We start from the raw sequence: 22,558 nt of genomic DNA, 5'->3' as shown, positions 1-22,558 counted from the left end.
CCTAAAATGTTCGTGGAGTTTCCACAGACTTCAGTGGGCGAGAGATTGTGCAGCTAAAGCTTTGAGGAATTTACCCTTAAGCTGATCGCTTTGTGTTTGGCTGGTTTGAAAAAGAAGCCTGCCTACCTGACCAAGCTCATAAAAGCTTGGTCGAGAAACCAAAAATGGACCCATTTCACTTCTTAATGATGGCCTTAGTATTGAAACTGTGTCTTTCTATGGAGATATCTTGTCCCCTGGTATGTTTGGCATTGCAGCTCTGGTTCACAGACCCAGACTCTGATCTCTGATTGAAACTACTTTAGCTTCTGATAGATGTCAGTGGAGTTACTCTGCAGTTACACACCGTGCATGTTGTAAAATTGATAACTGATTAACATAATGACATTTTCTGGCATTAACAGGGTGCAGTGGCATTACTGGCACTGAGGTTTTTTCAGCCCTCCTGTTCTCCTTATTACATCTGTAAACTGGCAGTTCTTGTCACCGAAGCCCTTATCCAATACAATATAAATTATAGGCTTGTGATACTTTCATAGGGAATTGTGCTGTAATTTTCTGCAATAGAATAACATCCTGGTGCTTGCAAAATAAACTTAAAATCTTCAGTGATTATACAAAACTCTTTCTTTAAGGTTCCTGATCACAAAGTAACTCACTGCTAAGCAATTTGAGGTACTGAAGTTAAAGACCTAATGTATAAATATATACATAGTGAAGCAATAATGTAAAAGAGAACATACGCCATTGTTGAACAGGCGGGCTTGCTACATGTTGCTATCTTAGTGCTTCTGTTGTCTGAGGCTCTTTCACTTAAACACGATCTCTGAGGAAAAACGAAGAGATCCACCTTTGGGGAAATATGGCCAGCATTTTCCACCACGAGTGCTTGAAGTTTAATGTATTTACTCTGTTTTACTGCAGACAAACCGATTGCAAAAGTATCTTGCATGACAAGAGCCTTCATTGTAAACCCTCAAACAGAAGGCCTGGTTTTCAGAGGGGTGAGCCACCTGCAATGTCTGCTGAAGTTACTGAGCACCCATGTCTCCCATTACCACCAGAAGTCAGGCTATTTAGGGATGTAAATATGGATTTAGGTGCCCAACTTTAGTCAGCCACTTCTGAAAATGTCCTGTGTCTGAGTCGTTCCCCGGCACAGCCATCTCAATGGCATGCAGTTAAAATTTGGCTTCTTAATGGGGGGATCACGGACCATTTCTTAATTTCTGGGTTTACGATGCCATGCAGAATACTTTTGCCATCTGTTTGCAGTAAAGCAAAGTAAATAAACAAATGTTTGTTGTTAGACGGCCTGGGTTGAATACTGGAAAAGCTTGCAGTTTTAAATCTCATCTGTGCTCTTAAACAGAATGGTGCTGGAGCTTCCAGTATTGCATTTTTAAAAATGTACCATGAGTGGTTCTTCCCCCCCCCCCCCCCAATCCCTCACAATAAACGTTGCAAGATCTAGTTAGAAAGCTTATCAGGGTGAGGCCAGGTCATAACTTGGGTGGGAGACCTCCAGAGGATACACATGATTTAGGAAAGGGTTTGGGTATTTCAGTAGGTAGCATTCTTCCCTCTGAGTCAGTGATGTGATAACCAAGGTCTAAAGCAGTGGTTTTCACTTTTGTATTGAGAACCCCTGGCCTAAAGGCTTCCAAGAGAATTTGTAGGTACCTTTTAATAGAAGCTAAAGGGGGTGGGGGAACCCTCCAACATCTGAAGAAAAGCGGCGTGCTTTCTAATCTGTCTGGTCCCTTGGCACTGCACTTGTTGGTGTTGAAACTCCTGATTTGCGTTTTTAACAGGCTAAAGCACATTTAAAAGGCTGGTGGGGAAGGTTCTTCCTGGGAAGTGTGCATTAATGCTAGCATGTGGCTCTGTGTGTTCTGCTTAGAGAATTCACCATGGCAGAAATTGAGCACTTTGTGGATCCCAGTGAGAAGTATCACCCCAAGTTCCAGAGTGTGGCAGATCTCCACATCCTCCTGTACTCCTCCAAAGCCCAGGTCAGTGGGCAGTCCGCCCACAGAATGCGTCTGGGAGATGCTGTTGAGCAGGTAATGTTACTCGCATGACCATTCACAACTTAATTTGGTAGCATGCTTGCAGGGGTAAATTAATTCCAAACTTGTACATCAGGAGTACCTTCATGGAGTCCAGTGGAGTTACTCCACGTGGGCACCTGTGAGATCAAAATCTGGCCTTCATCAGTACTGAAAGGACACAGTCAGGTAGCACTGTTGCATAGGTTAGGCTTCCAGGTTAGTTTTTGGGAGAGGGAGCACATTAGGGGTACCTGCTAAAAGGCTGGGGGCAGCCTGAGAATCCAGACCCCCTTTTTGTATCACCTGGCACCAATACGCTGTGTGTTGGGTTTGAATCCCCAAAACCCTGATTCTTCATCCGAGTGCATTAAAGAAAGAACATGACTGGTCACCTAAAAATAGACACTGAATGATATAATACAGAAACGCATTTTGACTGAAAATCCTTTAGGTTGGGGGCCATCTTTTTGTTCTGTCTGTGCAGAGATTAGCACAATGGGGTCCGGTCCATGACTGAGGTTGATAGGCGTTACCACGGTGTAAATAACATGCACTGTTGTATAAAAGTATACTGTTACGTCTGTACATGTTGAAGACTTTTTGGTACAACTCCTTGTTGATACTAGATGTTCGTAACAGAACGTTGGTGACTGTGTTGTATTGATGGTATGAGATGACTGGTAGCAAGTGGGGAGGGGTTTGTCTTGCAAATTAATACAAAAAGAACAAAACAAAACCTCTTGCAAACTGTCAATATAATAATTAAAGATGATTCATCAATAACTCTGCTCAAATTCCCAGCAGCCAAAATGATGCCTCTTTGGAGGGGTGGAGCCAGAAGTGATGGGAGGGAGTAAGAAAACTTTTGTACACTCTTTCCCTCTCCCCTCCTTTTCATCTTAGCCTCTACATATTTTGTTGTTTAGGGCCTGATCTGAACCCTTTGGACTCAATTTTATTTATCTGGCCCAGAACCTTTCCTCCTCAGTAAGTTCCTCCAGACCTTCTAATCCTGTTAATCGTTTTTCTTTGAACTCTCTCCATTATGGGGCCCGTGCATTGATTGCCAACTGCCTTACAGGCATTCCAAAACACCCCCTGAGGTAACTTTGTAGAAACCCCATTTTAGAGGTGGAAAATCAAGCGCAGAGAGGCCGAATGACTCGCCCAAGGTCCCACAGCAAAGCAAAGGCAGTACTGGGAACAGAACCCAGGAGTCCTGACTCCCAGTTTCCCTGTCTTAATCGTTAAACCCTCCCTCCATAATCTACAGAGCTACACTTCTGAACTCCAGTATTTGAAGATGGCCTTTTCATAGATTCCAAGACCAGAAAGAATCATTGTGATCATCTGGTTCTGACCTCCTGTATAACACACCATAGAACTTCCCCAAAGTAATTTCTAGAGCGCCTCTTTCAGCAAAACATCCGCTCTTGATTTAAAAATTGCCCGTGATGGAGACTCCATCATAACCCTTGGTAAATTGTTCCAATGGTTAATTACTCGCACTGTTAAAAATTTACACCTTGTTTCCAGTCTGAATTTATCTTGTTTCAATTTTCAGCCATTGGCTCGTGTTATACCTCTCTCTGCTAGACTGAAGAGCCCATTGTCAAATATTTGTTTCTCTGGGTACAGTGCAAAGACGTGGTATGGTATTCTGCTACGTGGCAAGTTCAGTAGTTTCAGTCACAAATGATGTGCTCGCAGCACTTCCATTGGGAGATTTTACTGCGCAGTACAGAGATTTTGCTGTGCTGAGCTCATGATGCAGTGGGTTTTAGGAAACATATTGTATCAATTTACCACATGCTGCAGCAAGAAGTTGTCCCTCTAAAGGGAAGTACACCTCTACCTCAATATAACGCTGTCCTCGGGAGCCAAAAAATCTTACCGTGTTATAGGTGAAACTGCGTTATATCGAACTTGCTTTGATCCGTCGGAGTGCGCAGCCCCGCCCCCCCGGAGTGCTGCTTTACCGCGTTATATCTGAATTCATGTTATATTGGGATGTGTTATATCGGGGTAGAGGTGTAGTATCTGCTGTGTCCATTCTTTCTGAGGCAACAAAATGATGTGGAAATTAACGAAGTGTGTGTTTCTCTCTCTCTAGGGTGTGATCAATAACTCTGTACTAGGTTACTTCATTGGCAGAATCTACCTCTACCTTACAAAGGTTGGTGTATCCCCGGATAAGCTGCGCTTCCGACAGCACATGGAGAACGAGATGGCTCATTATGCCTGTGACTGCTGGGATGCAGAGTCCAAAACATCCTATGTAAGTTGCAGGATTAAACCTACCAGCAGGGTCTTGAGTTGCGCTTTCCCCATGCGCTGATGTGTTCCTAGCCTGGCATGCCACTAGTAAGATGGTCTCCCAACTCTGTTTATTAAAGTGAAGACATTCAACAGGTAGGTTTAAGGCTGGCTCTCCTCTCTGTTTAGCTTCATGCTTACACAACTTCATTGACTACAGCGGAGTCACTCCTGATTTATGACTGCTGTAAGGGGAACGTGTACATCACATGTTCCTTCTGCCCGGCGGTGAACCCTAGTCAGAGGACATAGGCGGCATGTGGATGAATTGCACCCAGGTGAGAAGAGAATTAGGCCTCTGTGGCTTCCAGCTTGTTACCCCAATAAAATCAGTGGTGGAGAAGACAGTACTACTGGAACGGTTTGGCCAAGGCAGCTTCCTTCCTGCTCCATCCCCAGCCCCCTTTGACTATGAGGGCTAAAAAAAGGACTCCCTGTTGCTGGGCCAGCTAGTGCTACAGGAGCTGTTTTCCCAGGACCTCTGTTCCTACTCCACCCTCGCTCCCCCTTTGCTGCTGGAAGAATTTTGTGATGTCGGGACTTAGCGTACACTGTGCTTTCCTCTGATTGTTTGTTTGGGCTTTTAAGATCTTGTGTATATATTTTTTTTAAGTGACCAGGAAGGTTTGTTAAGGGTGTAGCAGATGTTTAAACCCTCCTTATTGCATGTTTTTAGAGAGCTTATTGCTAGTTCTAAAAATCTCGATGGCGGTCTTTATATTAGTCAGCAGTGATATTTTTGAATGGAAGCTTCTTAGGGGGCTCTCCTATTGATCAGTTATGGCGACTGGAAAGAGAAGAAGCCTCCCGTGTAAGAGAATCGGATCAAATCCTTTGACTGGAATTGGGTAGGGAGAATGAGCAGTTCTCCCGTTAGAGTAAAGCCTCTCTTTGCACCTGACTAGTCTTTTCAAGTGGGACGGGTTCCACTAATTCTCAGACTGCTGAAACTACTTTGAGAACTCCATGGAATTGAATCACAAGATGGGGTCAGAAGGCCGATGAGATTCTGTCAGCCACTACGAACGTAGGCCCTACCATCGCAATGAGCTTCTCTTGGCAGATCCCCGTGAGAGGCTCCGTTGAAGTCAAGAGGGCCAAACAGGGTGGTTTCTGCATGCCCAAAGGAAGGCCCATGCAGAGCTCATTACAAGATGGGGACTTTAGGAACATAGTACCAGAAGGGACCTCCTCGATCATGGAATCCAGTCCTCTGCTCTTCTAGGGTTGGATAGATGGTTCAGTTAATTAGGAGTTTGCTTTAGTTTAAGGTATGAGTAAGGATGTCCAGGTTTGGCTCTGTGTGGGTAAAAATACAAGTGTTCTGGCTGAACATTAATCATCTCGACTCCTTATTGAAATAGCTGTGGGATTGGCCATCAGTAGTGTGTCATCACAGCCCACTAACGGATGTTGTTACTATGTGTAAGGTTGTACCAAACTTTTAAGCTCAAGAATCACTGGAACTTGCCTGAATCTGAATCCATCCCTTCATAGAAAAGTCCTGTAGAACTGAACAGAAGGATTTCTCTGTTCCTACAGAATATTTAAACCAACTTACAGAATTGTGTAGCGGCGGTATAATTCTACAGGATGGTTTAAAAATTCTGTAGAAGGGTTATCATTGTCTGGTATGTCTAATAGGTTTTTCTGTCATACCCTATTGGTTTCCTCCCTGTGAAATTCTGTAGGACTTTCCTGCATGGAATGTGTTGGAGCATAGGGATGTTTCCTGTACACACATCCTCTTTGGGTATGTCTACACTGAAGAAGAGCTTTGTGTAAGCACGAAAGCATCTCTCTCACCAACAGAAGTTGGTCCAATAACATGCATTACCTCACCCACCTTGTGTCTCGAATATTCTGGGGCCAACACGGATACAGCAACACTGCATGCAGCACATCTAGACGTACCCAAGCAAGCTTTGAGCTAGTTAGCTCAAATAACAATAGCAGTGAAGCTGCACAAGCCTGCCCTGGATCCTGATATGTACTTGAATGGCTAGCCTGTGCTGCAGTGGTATCTGGGCTATCTTCCGAGCCTGCTTGGGTATGTCTGCACGTGCTGCATTCACACCTCTGATTGCAAATTAGACATGCCCTTTGAGTCCTTCTCTTGCCAATTGGAATTTCATGCAAGCAGATTTTGACTGTATGTACATTTGCATACACACACACACACACCCCAGCACAACAGAATGAATGGAGAAGACCAACGCACCTTGTCTCATGTATGGCCACATTGTAAACCAAACAGCTCATTGGTTTTGCTAAAAAGATTTGGAATTCATGGGCAGTGCTTCATGCAAATTAATTCGTTTACAGACTCTTCCTTTCCACAGATATGAACGTATGCAAGGAAATGCTTCAGTCAGTTGTGACTCATGTGTTACTTAGCAGCTCTTAAGCATGCATCTTTGACAGTTGTAAAGAGGCGAGTTGGTTACTCTGCCCCAAGCTCATGAAGTGATAAAATCCCCAGTGATACCCAGTTACTCAGCGCATCTCATGCATGCTGATGTGAATGTAAAAAACGTACGCTGTTACCCAGGTCCTCAGCTGGCATAAGTCTGTGTAGTTCCACCAGCCTCGCTAGAGAACCTGGCCCTGCATGTATGTGCACCTTGTATTTTTTTACATAGCTGGTTACTTCTCGAAGCAAACAGAGGGCCATTCAGATTAGGGAGGAGCTGGTGGAACTAATGCTGCTTATCATAACAGAGCTAATTAGGTAGAAAAACCAGCCCTGGGAGCATGGTGGGCTTAGGGGTAAACAAATATGTTTGATGGTTAAGCGAACAGAAAGACAGACTGTTAAAAGCTTCCACTTTTGCTTTTCTAGGGTTGGATTGAGATTGTTGGTTGTGCTGATCGCGCCTGCTATGACCTCTCCTGCCACGCCAGAGCCACCAAAGTTCCTCTTGTAGCTGAGAAGCCTCTGAAAGAACCCATATCCTTTGTGAATAAAACAGTTCTCTCTAAAGCTAGGTAGCATCTGAAACTGAAATGTCCTAAGGCCTGTGCAGGTCTGTTCAAAGTTAGACTTTTGAGTGAGTGTCTAGATTAAATCAGGAGACCTTGATGCTCATAGCAGTGTAAAGAATATCTTTGGGGCTGACCCAGCAAAGACTTCAGCATATGAGTAACTTTACTCAGGTGAGTAAAGGAAATACAGGCCAAAGTTTGTTTCCTGGGTCCTTGTTTTCGATTTGTTTGTTTTCATAAACACAGTTTAAACATTACACGAGTTACTTGAAAAGAACTTTGGAGCATTTAAAGAAGGGTGTGAACCCATTAAAAGGTAAGCGGGTGTGGTCTGCTCAGAGGATTCAATCTGCCAGGTTCTACGCTGGCTCAGAACCACTGATTTCCTGCCCCTCTTTGTCCCCTTCAGGGGATTGGGAGGGACTGCTTCCCAGATTGCCCTGGTATCCGTCCGTTATGTTTCCACTGAGGTGGTGAGCCGCAACTGGCTCTGTGGGGAAGGCCTGGTGGGCCTTTTCTTGAAGATATTGGATTAGATTCTGTTCTTGGGTGCACCAGTGTAAATCTGGAGTAACTACACTGAAGCAATTGGTGTCACTCCAGATTACTTGGGTGTAACTGAGATGAGAAACCAACCCAGTGTGTAAAAGTCTTATTCTTGCTCTAATAGCGACCATATTAGCTGCATGTATATGCTGATCTAAAGTACTGATAGGGACTGTTTACTTCCTGCTCTGAGGTAAGTTACTCAAACCGGTGTCAGCACTGAATAAGATACAATGACAAAACATAGACCCAGATTCTGTAGGTGCTGCAGTAATTACATTTGTTACCCGGTATGAACTAATGAAAGTGTCAGGTCACAGTGTCCTCTGAGTTCGATTTCCTTAACTGGTCTGTACAAAACAGCCAGTGTTGTTCAGTTTGAGGCAAATAAGGGAGCCATTGGCAAGGCCTACAAGAAGGATGCGAAGCTGGTGCTGGAATACCTTTCCATCTGCGACGAATGTTACATCAGCGAGATGGAGAAGCTGCTGAATGAGAAAGGGTGAGAAGGCACTGGGTGTGGGGCTGAATAAGATTTTCTTAGCAAGCCAGGATACCCAAAAAGCCGCTTGAGTAATCTCAGTGCATCCTGCACCAGCCTTGCCAGTAACTGAAGGCTGTGATAAAATGGATCATCTGCAGTTTTTGCTGCTGGTGGCTCAGCCAAGAGGCAATTCTTCACTGATGGACAGAATACAGTTACATGTCATTAGGGTTATGTGCGTTTATGCTTTGGTTTAAGAAGTATGTGCGTTTACATGCAGACTAGGTGCAGCCTGCTGGCTCCTGGCAAGCTGCCCTGTGTGTCACGTAGGAGCCAGTCCTGTAAGGTACCAAATGTCACCTGTGAGGGGGTGAGAGCCCTGAGCTCTCACTGAGTTTGCTGGGAGAGGAGGCTGTTCAGCGACTTGTGGGTTGGGGCTCATGAACTGGCCAGCTCTGACAAAGGCAGTCAGGTCTATTTCGAAATAGACGTTCACATGGGAATGATTCATGCCCAGTATGGCTTGGTTCATCAGTAGACAATAGGCTCATAAGAATAAGAAAATGAGACTGGGTGAGACCAATCGTCCACGTAGCCCAGTAACCTGACAGAGGCCAGTGCCAGATGCTTCAAAAGGAAAGAACAGAACAGGGCAATTATCAAGTGATCCATCCCCTGTCATCCAGTTCCAGCATCTGGCAAACAGAGGCTTGTCGAACTATCATTTGGTAAAACACCAGTGGGAGTAGCACAGCTGGCAGCAGTCAGTCTGACTTTAGGTGCCGTTTGGATTATTGCGGTGCTAGAGAACTGTGAATATGGAGGGGCCGGGCACAGCCACGTTTAAGTAGGTTTTCCAGTTGGTGAGTTCGGATTCTCTGCCTGACTTCAAAAAAAGCTTTGTTACATTTCCGAGCAGTGTTAGCTTAAAAAAATAAATAAAGCTGTTGCTCCTATGTTATTTGAAATAGCTTGTGCAGAACAAGTCCAATGGAGTAACTGATACACTGCGTTCCTCCCCCCCTTCCCCCCGTATTAGAGCCAATTTGTTTTTTTAAGTGTTTTGAGTGTCAAAGTAACCAAAGTGCAAGAAAAACAGTACTTGTAATACATCCAAACCAGGCCTGCGAGACTGAGAAATTTTCACTGGGTGCATTGGTCCTACAGAAGTCCAAACCAGAAGCAAGTTAACCCAGTTCCTTAACCCTCCAATTGAGCAAAGCAATAGCAGCATTTTTCAGTGTACGTAGCTTTTACCACAAATGATGAAAGTAGTCCAAACTCGACTCCCTGATCTAGCCACATTCAGGACGTACCTCTATAAACGTAATCTCCTCTGGGAAATAGGTCTCGATGCAGGCAGCTTGGCACGTAGCCTTTCATAAATTCACCCATTCCTGTATTACGCACGCTCCTGGAAGCCATCAGTTTAGTATACCTGAGACACCACTACTGATTCACCAGCACGGGTGCACTCGGCCGGCTGTATGCTGAAGTGCCTGTGGTTAGACCTGTTTTACGGATGGTTAAGTTTAGATGACTCTTTTCTGTAGGTGGCTGCCTTACAAAATGAGGCAGAGTTTGTACTGCAGCAGCAATTTGCCAGCTGGAAGTTTAATAAAATAAATCTTCGCTGTTTGTGAACAGGATATTTAGGGCCAGGTTGACATCAGTGGGAATTCTGCCTGACAGGACAGCTCGGGGGTCCGGAAGGGATTTGCTCCCCCTCCCCCAATGTATTTTGGGGTGTTTGGGGGGGGGGTTTAAATCTCCTTCTGAAGCATCAGGGATGGCCATGGCTGGAGATGGGACATTGGGTGGGGAAGGCCAAGTCTCTGAGGTGGCACCATGCAGTCTCTCAGGTGCTTGGCTGCCTGGTTCTTGCTCAGATGCTAAGGGTATAACTGAACACCATATGTGGGGTCAGGAGGGAATTTTCACAGCACAGGTCAGATTGGCAGTGACCTGAGGGTTTTTTTTGTTGTTGTTGCCTTCTTCTGCAGCATGTGGGTGCAGGTCACTTGCCAGGATTATCTGGCTGTATCTCACTCATTTCCCTGCCATAGCGGGGGCCTCAGATTGGTCCCTCCTATTCTCTGCCTGTGGCACATGTCTAGTCTCCTGTGGGCTGTAATAACTTGGCGTTAGTTCGGTTGTTGAGTTTAATGTGTGGATGCTGGGTGGTGTGGTGGTGGTGACCTGTGCTATACAGGAGGTCAGATCAGTTGATCTGGTCGTCCCTTATACTCCGACTCTGTTACTGATTTGGCCCTGTAGCAGCAGTGAGTTAACTTTTTTTGTCCGCCTTAAGAGCGAGCAACACCAAAAGCTGTAGGAATCAGTCAAAAATGGATTTTGGCCTATCCACTTGTTTGGTAAGCTTTAACAGATCAAAAAATATCTTTGATTTTTCCAATTCCCATGCAGAGATCAGGTACTCGCCAGCAGAACTAAATTTACACAAAAAGTATGTGTGTGTTACAATACATGAAAAGTCTGTAGTGAGTGAATGAATGTCTGGTTGTCTTGTGGTTAATTTTTCTTTTTATGTATTTCACCCTGGAACCCTTCCATATTGTAATTGAATTTGCTCCTGGCTATTAACCACATTGCTTTTATGTTAAATTTTATTTTACAACAATAATAAAAATGCTAGATTAAAAACTTTGAGTATTTAAAAAAAATGGGACATGCTACATGTTTCTTCCTTTGATCCCTGGAGTTTGAGCTGACTTTTCCGTATAGCCCCCAAACCAGTTCTTCTTAATTTTTTTTTAAATAAACCAGTGAAACCACCTAAGGGAAAGTGACATAACTAGTTTTGTTGACTAATACTAAAGCACTGGTATTTTCTTTACAGGGAATTCACTGTTGAAACTGAAGGGAAAACATTTAAATTAACAAAGGACATGGTCAGTGTGAAGAGATTCCAGAAAACACTGCATGGTAACTTTTATTTACTTTTTAATCTTAGAGATGGGAAGCTGATCACAATACATTTTGAATGCAGGAGAGTTAAGCAAATCTGAAAGTTGTGGCCAAAATGTTGAGACTTGGGTGCATAAAATTAAGCACCTAAACCAGTACATAGGTTCCTAAGTAAGTGGCTCAATCCCAGAGGTGCTGAGAATCTGCTGCTTTCATTGACTTCAATAGAAGCACCTTAGTCAATCAAGCCATTTTTATTATGATGCCTAAGTTTAGGTACCAAGCTTTGTGGCTAATGGTTTTTTAAGAAATGTTCCCTCTGTTTTCAGATGAATTATTTCTTTTCAGGATAAGTTCCAGCACAGGATCAAAGTTGATCAGACAATTATTTATAGGATTCTGTCTTATAAAATAATCACTTTCTGTAATTATCAGTAGACAGACGGTCTTCTATCTATGGTACTTACATGGCCCCCGTTGCCACTATAGGTGAGGCACTCATAATGTTCAATGTATTTAGCCTCATAACATCCCTGTGAGGTACGGCAGTGCTATTCTCCCCATTTTACAGATGGAGACTGAGGCCCAGAGAGTCTTAAGTGACTAGAGCTGGTTGGAAAAATTCCCCCAAAACATTTTTTCATTGTTTGCTGATTCATCAAAATGTTTCGCGAAACTGTTCAATTTTGACAGACTTCCGACACAACCCAGGCTTGGTCTCCTGCCAGCTCTCCCACCTGGGCCCGCGGCTCCAGGATCGCTTGCCATGAGGATGGCCTCAGAGTCAGGGACTCCTGGGCTTCCGAACTCTGGGACCAGTGGGCTCCTCAGTCTGCTCTAGCCATGAGATGGGCTGCGGCAGGGCCTGTGCTCCCAGGGCCTCCAGGCTCCTGATTCCCCACCAGGCTGAAGATAAGAGTTTGGTCACTTTCACTGCTGTCATTCAGTGATGGACAGTAATGAACACTGACAGTCGTGTCAGTTTTAGTCAGAAGCTTCCAGGGTGCCTGGTCTCACTGCAAGCGGGGGGCTGGGGATCCCAGGGGGCATATGTCACTTTGGAAATACCATGTGTCTGAAAGGAAATATTGCAGGATTTCAGTTCTGCAACATTTTTAGAGGATTTGGCTTCGTCCCAATTTTTCCAAAATCTTGACAACTTTTGTGGAAGTGAACTTTGTTGTGCCAGCCAGCGCTATTAATGACTTGACTGAGGTCACATGGGAAGTCTGTGGTCGGGTTAGAAATTTAACCCATTTTCTAACCCAGAGATCCAGGTAAGCATCCTAACCACTGGACCATTATCCTTCCTCACCTTTTTCTTTATCATTTAAGAGCCAGTCCTGCAAGATTCTAAGTGCTTCCTGTTAGGTGCAGAGCATCCTTAACTCTTACTCCGCCTCGGAGGCGTACGCAGTCTGCAGGCATTAGCAAGGTCTCTAAGTGCCTGTCAGTCAGTGGTAGAAAGTAATTACACTCGTCGTCCATCTCCGTTTTACTATCTCAGAGCAGTCAGTTGGCGTTTTGGTTGCTGGTCACTTAATTTGTATGAGTACAGACTCAGAGTTCATCTTATCCAGGGCTGGAAGGGGCGGCATAGCCAGAGTGAAGGAATCTAATGTTCTGTATTCACGTTCCATAGGGCGATGGCTCTGAGAGAAACATTAAAAATGGCATAAGATGTCCTGTAAATATTATCCCGGAGGGAGAAGGTTTTTGTGGCAAAGTGGCTGGCAGAGCAGAACTGGCCTATTTCACAGAAGAGTTATTTTTCTAACCAGTGAAGATGGGAACATGAGGCTAGTACATCAGAAATGGCTTTTCAGCATCTAAACAAAATAACATTGTCGCTTAGTTTCTAGAACCAGCTTATGCTTCTAACAAATTGTAGCTTCTCAATTTGGCTGCCAAGGCTTTTTTTTAAAATGCTGTGCCGTCTCTAGCCAGGGCAGGCATTAGGTGGGCTAGGCTGTGAAAGCTCCTATACAAACCAGGAAGACAGCGTGGGGGGGAAAAGTCCTTTTAAATAGTACTTTGGTGAGGGCTGTACTGTGTTTAAATGCATTCTGTAGAGAGTGTAGTATTGCTTACATGGGACATTTCATCTTCAAAGGGCTTTACAAATATAAACTAATTCACGTGCCACCTCTGCTGGCATTTCACATATGGAGACATTGAGGCAGATAAATGGAGAACTCAGTGGGAGTCATTGATGGAGATCAGGTTGGAATTTAAGGGTTTCTCTCCCCCTCTCCTTTGCTCAGACTAATAGATTCATAGTATAATGATAGCTCTGCTTCCAATGGGAATACTTGGAGATCAAGATTTGGACTACATGTGCTTATATGGGTGCTATCTAAACCCATCTCTTTATACATTCAACTGCAATCAATCCAGACTTGTGTGAAGGAGTGCAGGTTCAATCAAAGAACGGTGCTTTTGTAAACTGCCTTTCTGAATGCAATGTGTTTTGTGCTCTAGTGGAAGAAATAGTCCCGAATGTGATTGAGCCCTCATTCGGAATTGGAAGGATCATGTATACAGTGTTTGAACACACATTCCATGTCCGAGAGGGAGATGAACAACGAACGGTGAGCCTTCACGTGCCTTTGGATTGGTTGAGAAGCAGCTGTGGGGTTTGATTCCATAAACTCCCACCACCAGATACAGCTGTGGGATTTAAATTATACAGTGAAATACACAGCAGATATGGGAAAATCCTGTTAGGTCACCTAGTTCCTCTCCCTAGCAGGGCAGGTGCGAGTTGTACCCAGGCACTCACAATGATCTGGGACGGTTTGCACTCTAAGCTCCTACTGTTCTACTTTGGAGGGGAGAACTTTTCCCTATGGCCTGAAACTTGGCAGGTCTCCTGCTAGGGGAGTGAAGTCCTTTTAAATGATTTGTCTGTGCTCTTTCACAGTCTCAGTACCATGCAGGCAGCCTCACAATCCTGGCTTGGGAGACCTCCCTGCAGCTGAGGTCAGAGGGAAAGAGTGCATGTTCTATGTCAGACTGTGGTGGTGTCATTGATGCCCACACTGCAATCCAAGGAGCACTCTCTGATGGTCCATGGAGAGCTATCTAGCGCCTGGGGCCAGCTCCCTTTCCTTGTTTCCCACTGCTAAATTGCTTTTAAAGAAGCTAAATTCCTTTTCCAGCTGAGGTTGCTACTGTGATGGGATTACAAGTGGGCGGGTGGAGAGAGGAAGAAATGGTTCGTTATCTAGTCTCCCTGCTAAGATGTGATCCACCTGTGCAAATACTCCGGCACCTGCGCTGTGTGCAGTAGGAAGGGATGGGATGAGGTGGAGTAAGATGAGAGCATGAAGGCTGGGGAAAGAATCTTACTCTCAATTCTCCTCCCGTTGGAACGTGGTTTTTTTGTTAACTTTGTTAATAATGAACTAAATCTCAGCAGAACTGTGTACAGGGATGCTCCCTATCTTAATCAAGTCTCTGTTCGAATTGGAGAGGGGGTGTGCTAGATCCTAAGCACCACCATCGAGGGAGATGCATTGGGACTAAATATTTTAGTCCCCCCCCCCCACACACCTTCATTTTCAGGTGTTTCGGGTGAAGCGTGCCTTTACCTCTGCCACTTTAATGATTTACAGAGGGCCAGCTCCTCCGCTGGAAGAAATTGGCCCAGCTCTGCTGATTTCACTGGAGCTGTGCTGACTTACCCTAGCTAAGAACCTGGCTCAAATTGTAGCTGCTTAATAATTAAATTGGCGTGTGTTTGTTTTGACTCTGTTTGTGTAGTTCTTCAGCTTCCCTGCTGTTGTAGCGCCCTTCAAATGCTCTGTCCTTCCTCTGAGCCAGAATCAGGAATTCATGCCTTTCGTCAAGGAGCTATGTGAGTAAATGCAGCACCACGGATACCACTTTTCTTTTTCAGGAAGATAAGAAAGACCCAAGAGTGGGGTCTTTTCACGTTGCTTGTTTATGCCAAAGGTAGTTGCACACACCTGAGGTAGAGGGAACTCCAAAGCTTTCAGCAGCTTCTGTCATTTGAGACCTCCGCATTGATATGAGCCAGCCTTGCAAATTTGTCATATAAACTTATCAGCTTAGGCACAAAATCTGCTCCTTTGCTCTTTACCGTGAGTCCTGATGAAAAAACGTATTTACTTGCGTGTCAAAAAAGTGACCCACCCTGCCCATGTAATGGCTGTGGTGAGTAGCGTGTTTATTGCTTAGGGCAGGGCAGGAGCCCAGACTGCTGCGTCCTGTTCCCAGCTCGGCCACTCGCTTGCCACGTAGCCTCTGAATAAAACCCAGACCTCCCTGTGCCCAGTCCTGGGCTTTAGTTTCAAAGGTAGTCCTTCCCCTCTGGGTATGTCAAAGCACTTTGCAAAGTGGTACAGAGAGCACAGTAACAATTGCTGTGTAAGTCAGTGGGACAGCCGCGATGTTAGAATCAGGGCTTGCTTGGAGCTTTTTGTTTTCAGTTCTTTGAGATAACATGTCTGGGCCCAGACACCGAGATGAACCAGTTCTTCAGTTAGTGTTTCGCTGCTGACCTTTAATGTCAGGCTTGAGAAACCCGTGATTCAGTGTCCTCTTTCAGAAGAGACTTAGCAATGCACCATAGAGTGCTAACCCTGCACTGTAGTGTCTGTACGGTGCGTGGGTATGAGGCTGAACCCTTGTGTGGGCCTCGAACCCAAAACCTTCTGTCAAAATAAAGTCACTTCTTACTTTCTAGCCCCCAAACGCATACAGCCTCCCCCCCAAGTTATTACTAATACTGTACACGAATTGCACTAGATGCTTTATAGGCATAGAATAGGGACCAGTCCTTACCCTGAGGAGCTTAAAACATAAGGGCCAGAATCTCCCACCCTTGCTTCGTGGGCAGCCCCACTGACCTCAGTGGGACTGACTGCAGCCAGGCGGTGACACTGCACCGTGTGTGAACAACTTCCAGTTAAGAGTTGGGCCGAGCAGCAAATAACCGGCTTCGGAAGTGGTCGTGGGTCTGCCTTGCCGGGACAGTAATGCCTGTCCATTGGTACTCCCCTCCCCCTTTTCTGTTTATCGCCCTGTGGTTCTGTGTCCTTCTGATCCTCCAGCCCGGCCGGGCTGTTGCTAACCCTGGGACTCTCGGCTTCTTCCAGCTGAGGCGCTCACCAGGAACGGCATCTCCCACAAAGTGGACGATTCCTCCGGGTCCATTGGCCGGCGCTACGCCAGGACCGACGAGATCGGCGTGGCTTTCGGCATCACGATAGACTTTGACACGGTGAACAAGGTGCCTCACACAGCCACTCTAAGGGACCGTGACTCCATGCGTCAGATACGAGCCGAGGTAAAATGCCTGCACGTGTGTGAGGGAAGGAGTTAAACGTATTTAACTAGAGCAGGGGCTGGGCCTGCTGCCTCTGAACCTATGGGGGTACTGGCCTTGCTGGGACCCGTGTAGGACTCTTCATGTATGAGCCGTGTGCTCGGAAGGTGAGGGGGTATTACTCACCAGCCTGCCAGTGAAATGAACAGAGGAGTTGCTTTCAATCGCCAGAGGGAGAGGTTACCCCTAAAGGAGCCTTGAGCTGTTTAGGCCCCTGCTAGAAGGCCGACCTGCTCACTGTGAGCATGGGCCATTGTGGATGTAGTTGCTGACTTGTGTATGTAGCGCTAAGCTGTCCTCCAGACAATCCTGTGGTGACCTGTCACTGTTACTGGGGGGAAGTAGGTCTCCTTGAGGCCTCAGCATGGTGTCTCCGCAGGCCGTTTTGCAGGCTGTTCAGTGAGCTGTGACATACAAGTGACCATCTTGGACCCTCTCCTTCTGGTGAACTAACCCCTGTGGCCTCTTGAGGCGCTTTAAAAGCCCAGTTTTCACTTGCTCAGATAGACTTTTTCAAGTGACAGCTGATCTGACTGCCAGGGTTACTGGGCTGGCCCCCCCCTCTGGTCTCTGAATGCAGACCTCTGAGCTCTTGGGTGTCTTGCCCTTACTTCTCTCAGGGAGGAATCTCACAGTCCTTGCACTCAGGCCAGGACCTGGGTACGCCACCCTGTGTACATCAGCCACTTACCGCCCCGCAGGTCCGACTGGGTTTCAGGCACCTGCATTTAGTGATAGTGACCAGCAGCATTTTTGAAATGCAGGATTTTTATTCAGCACTTGGAACAAAGCATTAGAGAAAAAAGATTTTCAAACAGCCAACACACATAACTAGTCTAATCTTAAACCCTTAGTTTGTAGTGAAATTTATCTACATGGGGAGATTTACCAGCAGACCTATACCAGTATAACTATAGCAGTGAAACTATGCCAGTATGCTTCTGCTGGTAAATTTCCCTGTGTAGACAAGCCCTTAATTACACAGGATGACTTCTCAAAGTACAGGAGCAGAACAGAACCAATGTACATTCTCCCAGCAAGCCCAGATTTTCCTGTGTCTCTGTGGGAGTCTCTCAGGGTTGGTCTACACTGCAGATGCTACAGGGGCGCAGCTGTGCCACTGTAGCGCCATGGTGTAAACACTTGCTACAGCGACAGAAGGGGGTTTTCCATCACTGTAGTGATTCCAGCCCCTTGAGAGGCGGTAGCTAGGCTGACAGAAGAATTCTTCCATCAGCATAACCTTGTCTATACCGGGGCTTAGCTTGGCTTAACTACATCTCTCTAGGTCGATCTAGCGTTTAGGTGTAGACCAGACCTGGGGGTCTGTCTGACCCACCACCTAAATAATAATATATGGAGATATACCTATCTCATAGAACTGGAAAGGACCTTGAAAGGTCATCGAGTCCAGCCCCCTGCCTTCACTAGCAGGACCAAATACTGATTTTTCCCCAGATCCCTAAGTGGCCCCCTCAAGGATTGAACTCACAACCCTGGGTTTAGCAGGCCAATGCTCAAACCACTGAGCTATCCTTCCCCCCCATCCACCTGTTCAAAGTGGTTTGGATGCTGCCCAGGAGAGTGGGCGAGAGCCATTCAAGCTATTTGCTCTTAATAACCCTTAGTGCAAGCTGTTAAGTGGCTATTAGAAAGGGTCTCCTCCCCCTTTCCTGAGGTGGGTAGGCTCAGCTCCCCAGACCGCCCCCGTGATGAAATATCCACCCCCCCCCCCCGACATGGCACAGACACACCTGAGTCAGCTGCAGCCAATGCTGCTAATCATTCAAGAGCACCCAGGCCATGGTCACTGTGACATCCTTGGGATTCTCCAGAAGGAAGGGAGCCCAAATGGTGGCCACAGATGATGTGGGGGGACACTAGTGCTCCTGCAGTGGAAGAGTCTCCTGTTGGTCACACGCCTAAAGGGGACGGCTCTGCATGCATTGTGAAGAGCAATCGCTTGATGGGCTCTCACACAGGCAGCACAGTAGCCGTTCTGGGCCTGATCCAAAGTCCATTGAAGACACTGGAATGACCCACATTGATGTCAATGCGCGCTGGCCCCAGTGTGACTAGTATGTCTGATTTTTCCCATTGACCCTTCAATCAATTCATACATGGTCTCTGTGACTCTTAAACTCTGAGCACACAGTCACGATAGCAGAGAGAAAACTCAGCAGGTCCTGAGGCAGCCACTGTTTGCACTCATGTTACATTGCCCCAGGGCCTGTCAAAATCCCCTGCTTGCAGGTTCATTTGGACCTGTCCCAAAGTGTTGTGTGACATTGCCATGTGTCACTGTGCTCCGCCCAAGTGATGGCTGCATTTCACTAGCGAATCTCCATGCTAGGAGTAGCTGATCAATATTCGCTATGGTGAAAAGTGATCTAGAATTAAAATGCCCTGTTGCTTGGAGACACGACCACTTGATGTCCCAGAGTTTGAGGAAGAGTTTATGGCTGTAAAAATATTACATGGAAAAAGTTGGACAGATCTGCTCTCGTCAGATGGTAACAGTTGATCATGTGGCAGTATTTGTAATACAGTGCTAAACATTATCCATGTACACCAGTGGCTCTCAAACTTTTTTTTTACTGGTGACCCCTTTCACATAGCAAGTCTCTGAGTGTGACCCCCCCCTTATAAATTAAAAATACTTTTTAATATATTTAACACTATTATAAATGCTGGAGGCAAAGCAGGGTTTAGGGTGGAGGCTGACAGCTCGCAACCCCCCCACATAATAACCTCACGACCCCCTGAGGGGTCCTGACCCCCAGTTTGAGAACCTCTGATGTACATGTAGGATGAAAGAAATCAACTTGGTGGTTGTGTGGTCTCATGTCTTGCCTCTTTCTGTGCACTCTCCTCCCAGGTCTCTGAACTTCCTACCATAATCCGTGACCTGGCAAATGGCTGCCTAACTTGGGCTGACGTGGAGGCAAAGTATCCACTCTTTGAGGGACAAGAGACTGGCAAAAAGGAGACAATAGAGGAAGACAATTACCTGAAATAAGCCCCATATGATGTCCACTTTTTACTGTTCATGTTAATATGAAATAAACTATCATGTGTATTATTCAAAGCTGCATTGTTTGTGCACCCAGGGACTACGTTTTTTCCTCAATTGCTGCCTGATTTTAACTTTAAACTGAAATAACGGCAATTAAAGGTGTTATGAATAAAAAAGCCATTGCATTTGCTTGCTTTTCCGTGTTCGTGCAGCCTTGTACTTTGAGACCTTTGACTTTATCAACCACTTGTTTGGTTAGTTCTTGTGGGTACAAATGGGAATTGTGGGTGTATAAAAGAAGGCTGGTCCAGTCGTTAGACATGAGTTCAAGCCCCTGCTCTACTATAGTGATTTTGGACAAGTTACTCTGTACCTCACTTCCCCCTCTGTAAAATGGGGTTGTGAGGATAAATACATTAAAGTATGAGGCACTCTGATATTATGGGGGATGTAAGTACCTCAGATAGACACAGCTGTGGACTAAATTTGGCCTTGTGTCCAGAAGGAACTCCTTCACCCTTTCTGGAGAGAGAAATACAACAATCTATTGGGTTGTTGGCAGGAGTGGTTATTTCTGAAACTTCATGGAATGCCGAGTAGCCTCAAGCCACAAAGCCTAACCTCTAATAGCCGTGCTGTGCACTCTCCAGCTGGAGAGCTTGACGTGCTTTGTGTCTCCGGTTAAGTGCCATTACTCCTGCTAGCCTTGCACAGCCGACCCCGCTAAGCAAGAGAGTTGGATTGGTCCTTGTACAAGAGAGGGCTTGGTTTGCCCCGATTGACGTGAATGGCAACACTCCTGTTGACTTCAGCGGCACAGGGTTGGGTGCTCACAGCATGGTTTACTAAGTGTCAGGTGCACCTGTCCAGCCCCCATTGATGGTAATAAGGCTGCACAGATGTCACAGAGGCCTGTAGAACCATTACCCTTGCGGACGAAGCACAAAAGGGAAATAAATCCGCTTGGCTGATGGAGAACAAGCAGAGTGCAGCCCTGGCAGTTCGTAAACCTCTTTTCACGCGTAAACTGAGCCGGGCCAGAAACTTCCCATCCCTCAAATACTTTTAAGAGAGTGAAATTTTGTCATCCTCAAGTAGGGCCAAAAAATGAACCTTAAAAAATATTCGCAAACGGAAACAGAACTTTTTGTTTCAGGTCAATCAAAACATCAGTTTGATTTCACCTTTTTTTTTTTTTTTTTTCCATTGGTATTTTCAGTCTAGTTAGTTTACATTTTGAAACAAGAAGTCATTAGACCAGAAGTTTTCATTTAAAAAATGTCAAAACACACACTTTGACAACTGAAATTTTTCAACATTTTTTGTTTTGGAAATTTGTCAAAACGGACCCTGTTTGACAAATCAATATGACGAAAGGATTTGTGGGAAAAATTCCCAAACAGCTCTGTAAAGCAAGCACACGTGACACGGCAACTGTCATAGGGCAGTGAGCATAGAACCGCACAATGCCATTGTAACGAAGTGCAGCTCTGCTCTGAAAACCCACCCTGATAATCTTCCTCTTCTCTAATACCAACACCCTGAGACAAGTCGGCACTTCAAGCTACTGTTGCTCAGCCTATGGGTCACAAACAGGCTTCAGATGGTTGCAACTACCCTGCCCTTCTCATACTGCTAAACACATGAGAGGCCTTAGTAGGAAAAAGGCAGAGAACCACAGCTCTAAACCACCCATTATCCATCTACAACAGGTTCACTTCAGCAGAGACTGACATTAGAATTCCACCCTTCTAATGATATTGGCTGAGCGGAGACGCCCCTTATTTACAGCGATATACAGATGCACTCCACCAATTTCTAAGTAGATGCAGCATATTGAAGGCCATTCACACCATTCGCAAAGATTGTGTGCCATTGACTGTACAAATAGCATATGCTGCAGCTAGTATGATGCACTGAGACTGTGACAGTGAGTCACTACCCTGGAAAGAGCAAAGGTTAGTGCAGTGACAAACTATGGTGTGAGAGACTGGAAGTTACTTTACCAATACGCTGACTTTCCGAATCCAAGTTGTCCCCAGCGGGAGGCTGGAATTTTCTTTAAGCCCAACGAAAGTCTTTGATCAGAAACTAACGCATCTTACAAAGGATGGGAGATGGGCATCCCAGGGGGAGCAGAGTTAAGGATGGTTGGGGGAACAAAGCAGGGTTTCCATAGGAGGGCACCCGAAGGCAGGGAGCTGGAATTCTGCAGAGCCTGAGACCTCCACAGGCTCCCTGGCTGTTTTCCCAAGCTTGCTCCTCTGAGCTTCATACCTTGACTCCTCCCACCTGTGGACTTTTTACTGATCTCTGTACGTCAATAGGAACCATGGTTCCTGATGTGGACTTTGTAAGGACTTCAGAAATAGTCTGCAGGAAGCACTCGTCCAGCCATGGTAGCTGTAGAGAAGATGATGTGGGCAGATGATAGGGGCTGTTAGTGCCAGGAAGTCTGAGCTGTGGAAAACGGGCTAATCAATAACCTTCAGGCTTCTGCTATTGCACCTTAAAAGTCTTCAGAGACCTGGCACCCATCCTGCAATTCCGGATTCCCCATCAAATAACTTCCCAGCTGTGTCTAACTCCGCTCCCCCATCTCACAGCGGCTCCTGGGCACTTGAGCTTGCCCAGAGCTTTTAAACAAAATCTCATTTGAACTTTCTAGGAAAAGCCACGTTTGAGCTAACAAAACCAACCCCCCCCTACCCCCTGCAAGAATTTTCAAATCAAGATGAATATTATTTTTTCTTCTTTTGGCCTGACTTCCCACATCTCACAAACAGCTCAGATTTAGGCAAGACATTGTTGACTTGATGACCTGTAAAACCGGGAGTAGAAGAGAACTTTATCGAACCTAGAAGAGGAGCGGCCAA

General features: G+C 45.7%; 1 protein-coding gene across 1 annotated transcript in view; it reads left to right on the top strand.

Annotated features, from left to right (window-relative positions):
* GARS (glycyl-tRNA synthetase) overlaps positions 1–19,876 on the top strand; it is a 33,962-nt gene extending 14,086 nt beyond the window's left edge. Inside the window, exons 8-16 of the mRNA XM_026652097.2 lie at positions 1,904–2,066; positions 4,168–4,332; positions 7,213–7,320; positions 8,258–8,403; positions 11,246–11,331; positions 13,795–13,904; positions 15,079–15,172; positions 16,437–16,627; positions 19,545–19,876. Coding sequence (XP_026507882.1) covers positions 1,904–2,066; positions 4,168–4,332; positions 7,213–7,320; positions 8,258–8,403; positions 11,246–11,331; positions 13,795–13,904; positions 15,079–15,172; positions 16,437–16,627; positions 19,545–19,685 — 1,204 coding nt within the window. The 3' untranslated portion in view covers positions 19,686–19,876. The remainder of the gene's footprint in view (positions 1–1,903; positions 2,067–4,167; positions 4,333–7,212; positions 7,321–8,257; positions 8,404–11,245; positions 11,332–13,794; positions 13,905–15,078; positions 15,173–16,436; positions 16,628–19,544) is intronic.
* The last annotated feature ends 2,682 nt before the right edge of the window (positions 19,877–22,558 follow it).

This window comes from Terrapene carolina, unplaced genomic scaffold (genome assembly GCF_002925995.2).
Source record: "Terrapene carolina triunguis isolate 2854851 unplaced genomic scaffold, T_m_triunguis-2.0 Scaffold111, whole genome shotgun sequence".
Classification (NCBI taxonomy): domain Eukaryota; kingdom Metazoa; phylum Chordata; order Testudines; family Emydidae; genus Terrapene; species Terrapene triunguis.
The sequence above is the reverse complement of the archived record's forward strand: the minus strand, read 5'-3'. Positions and strand labels throughout refer to the sequence as shown.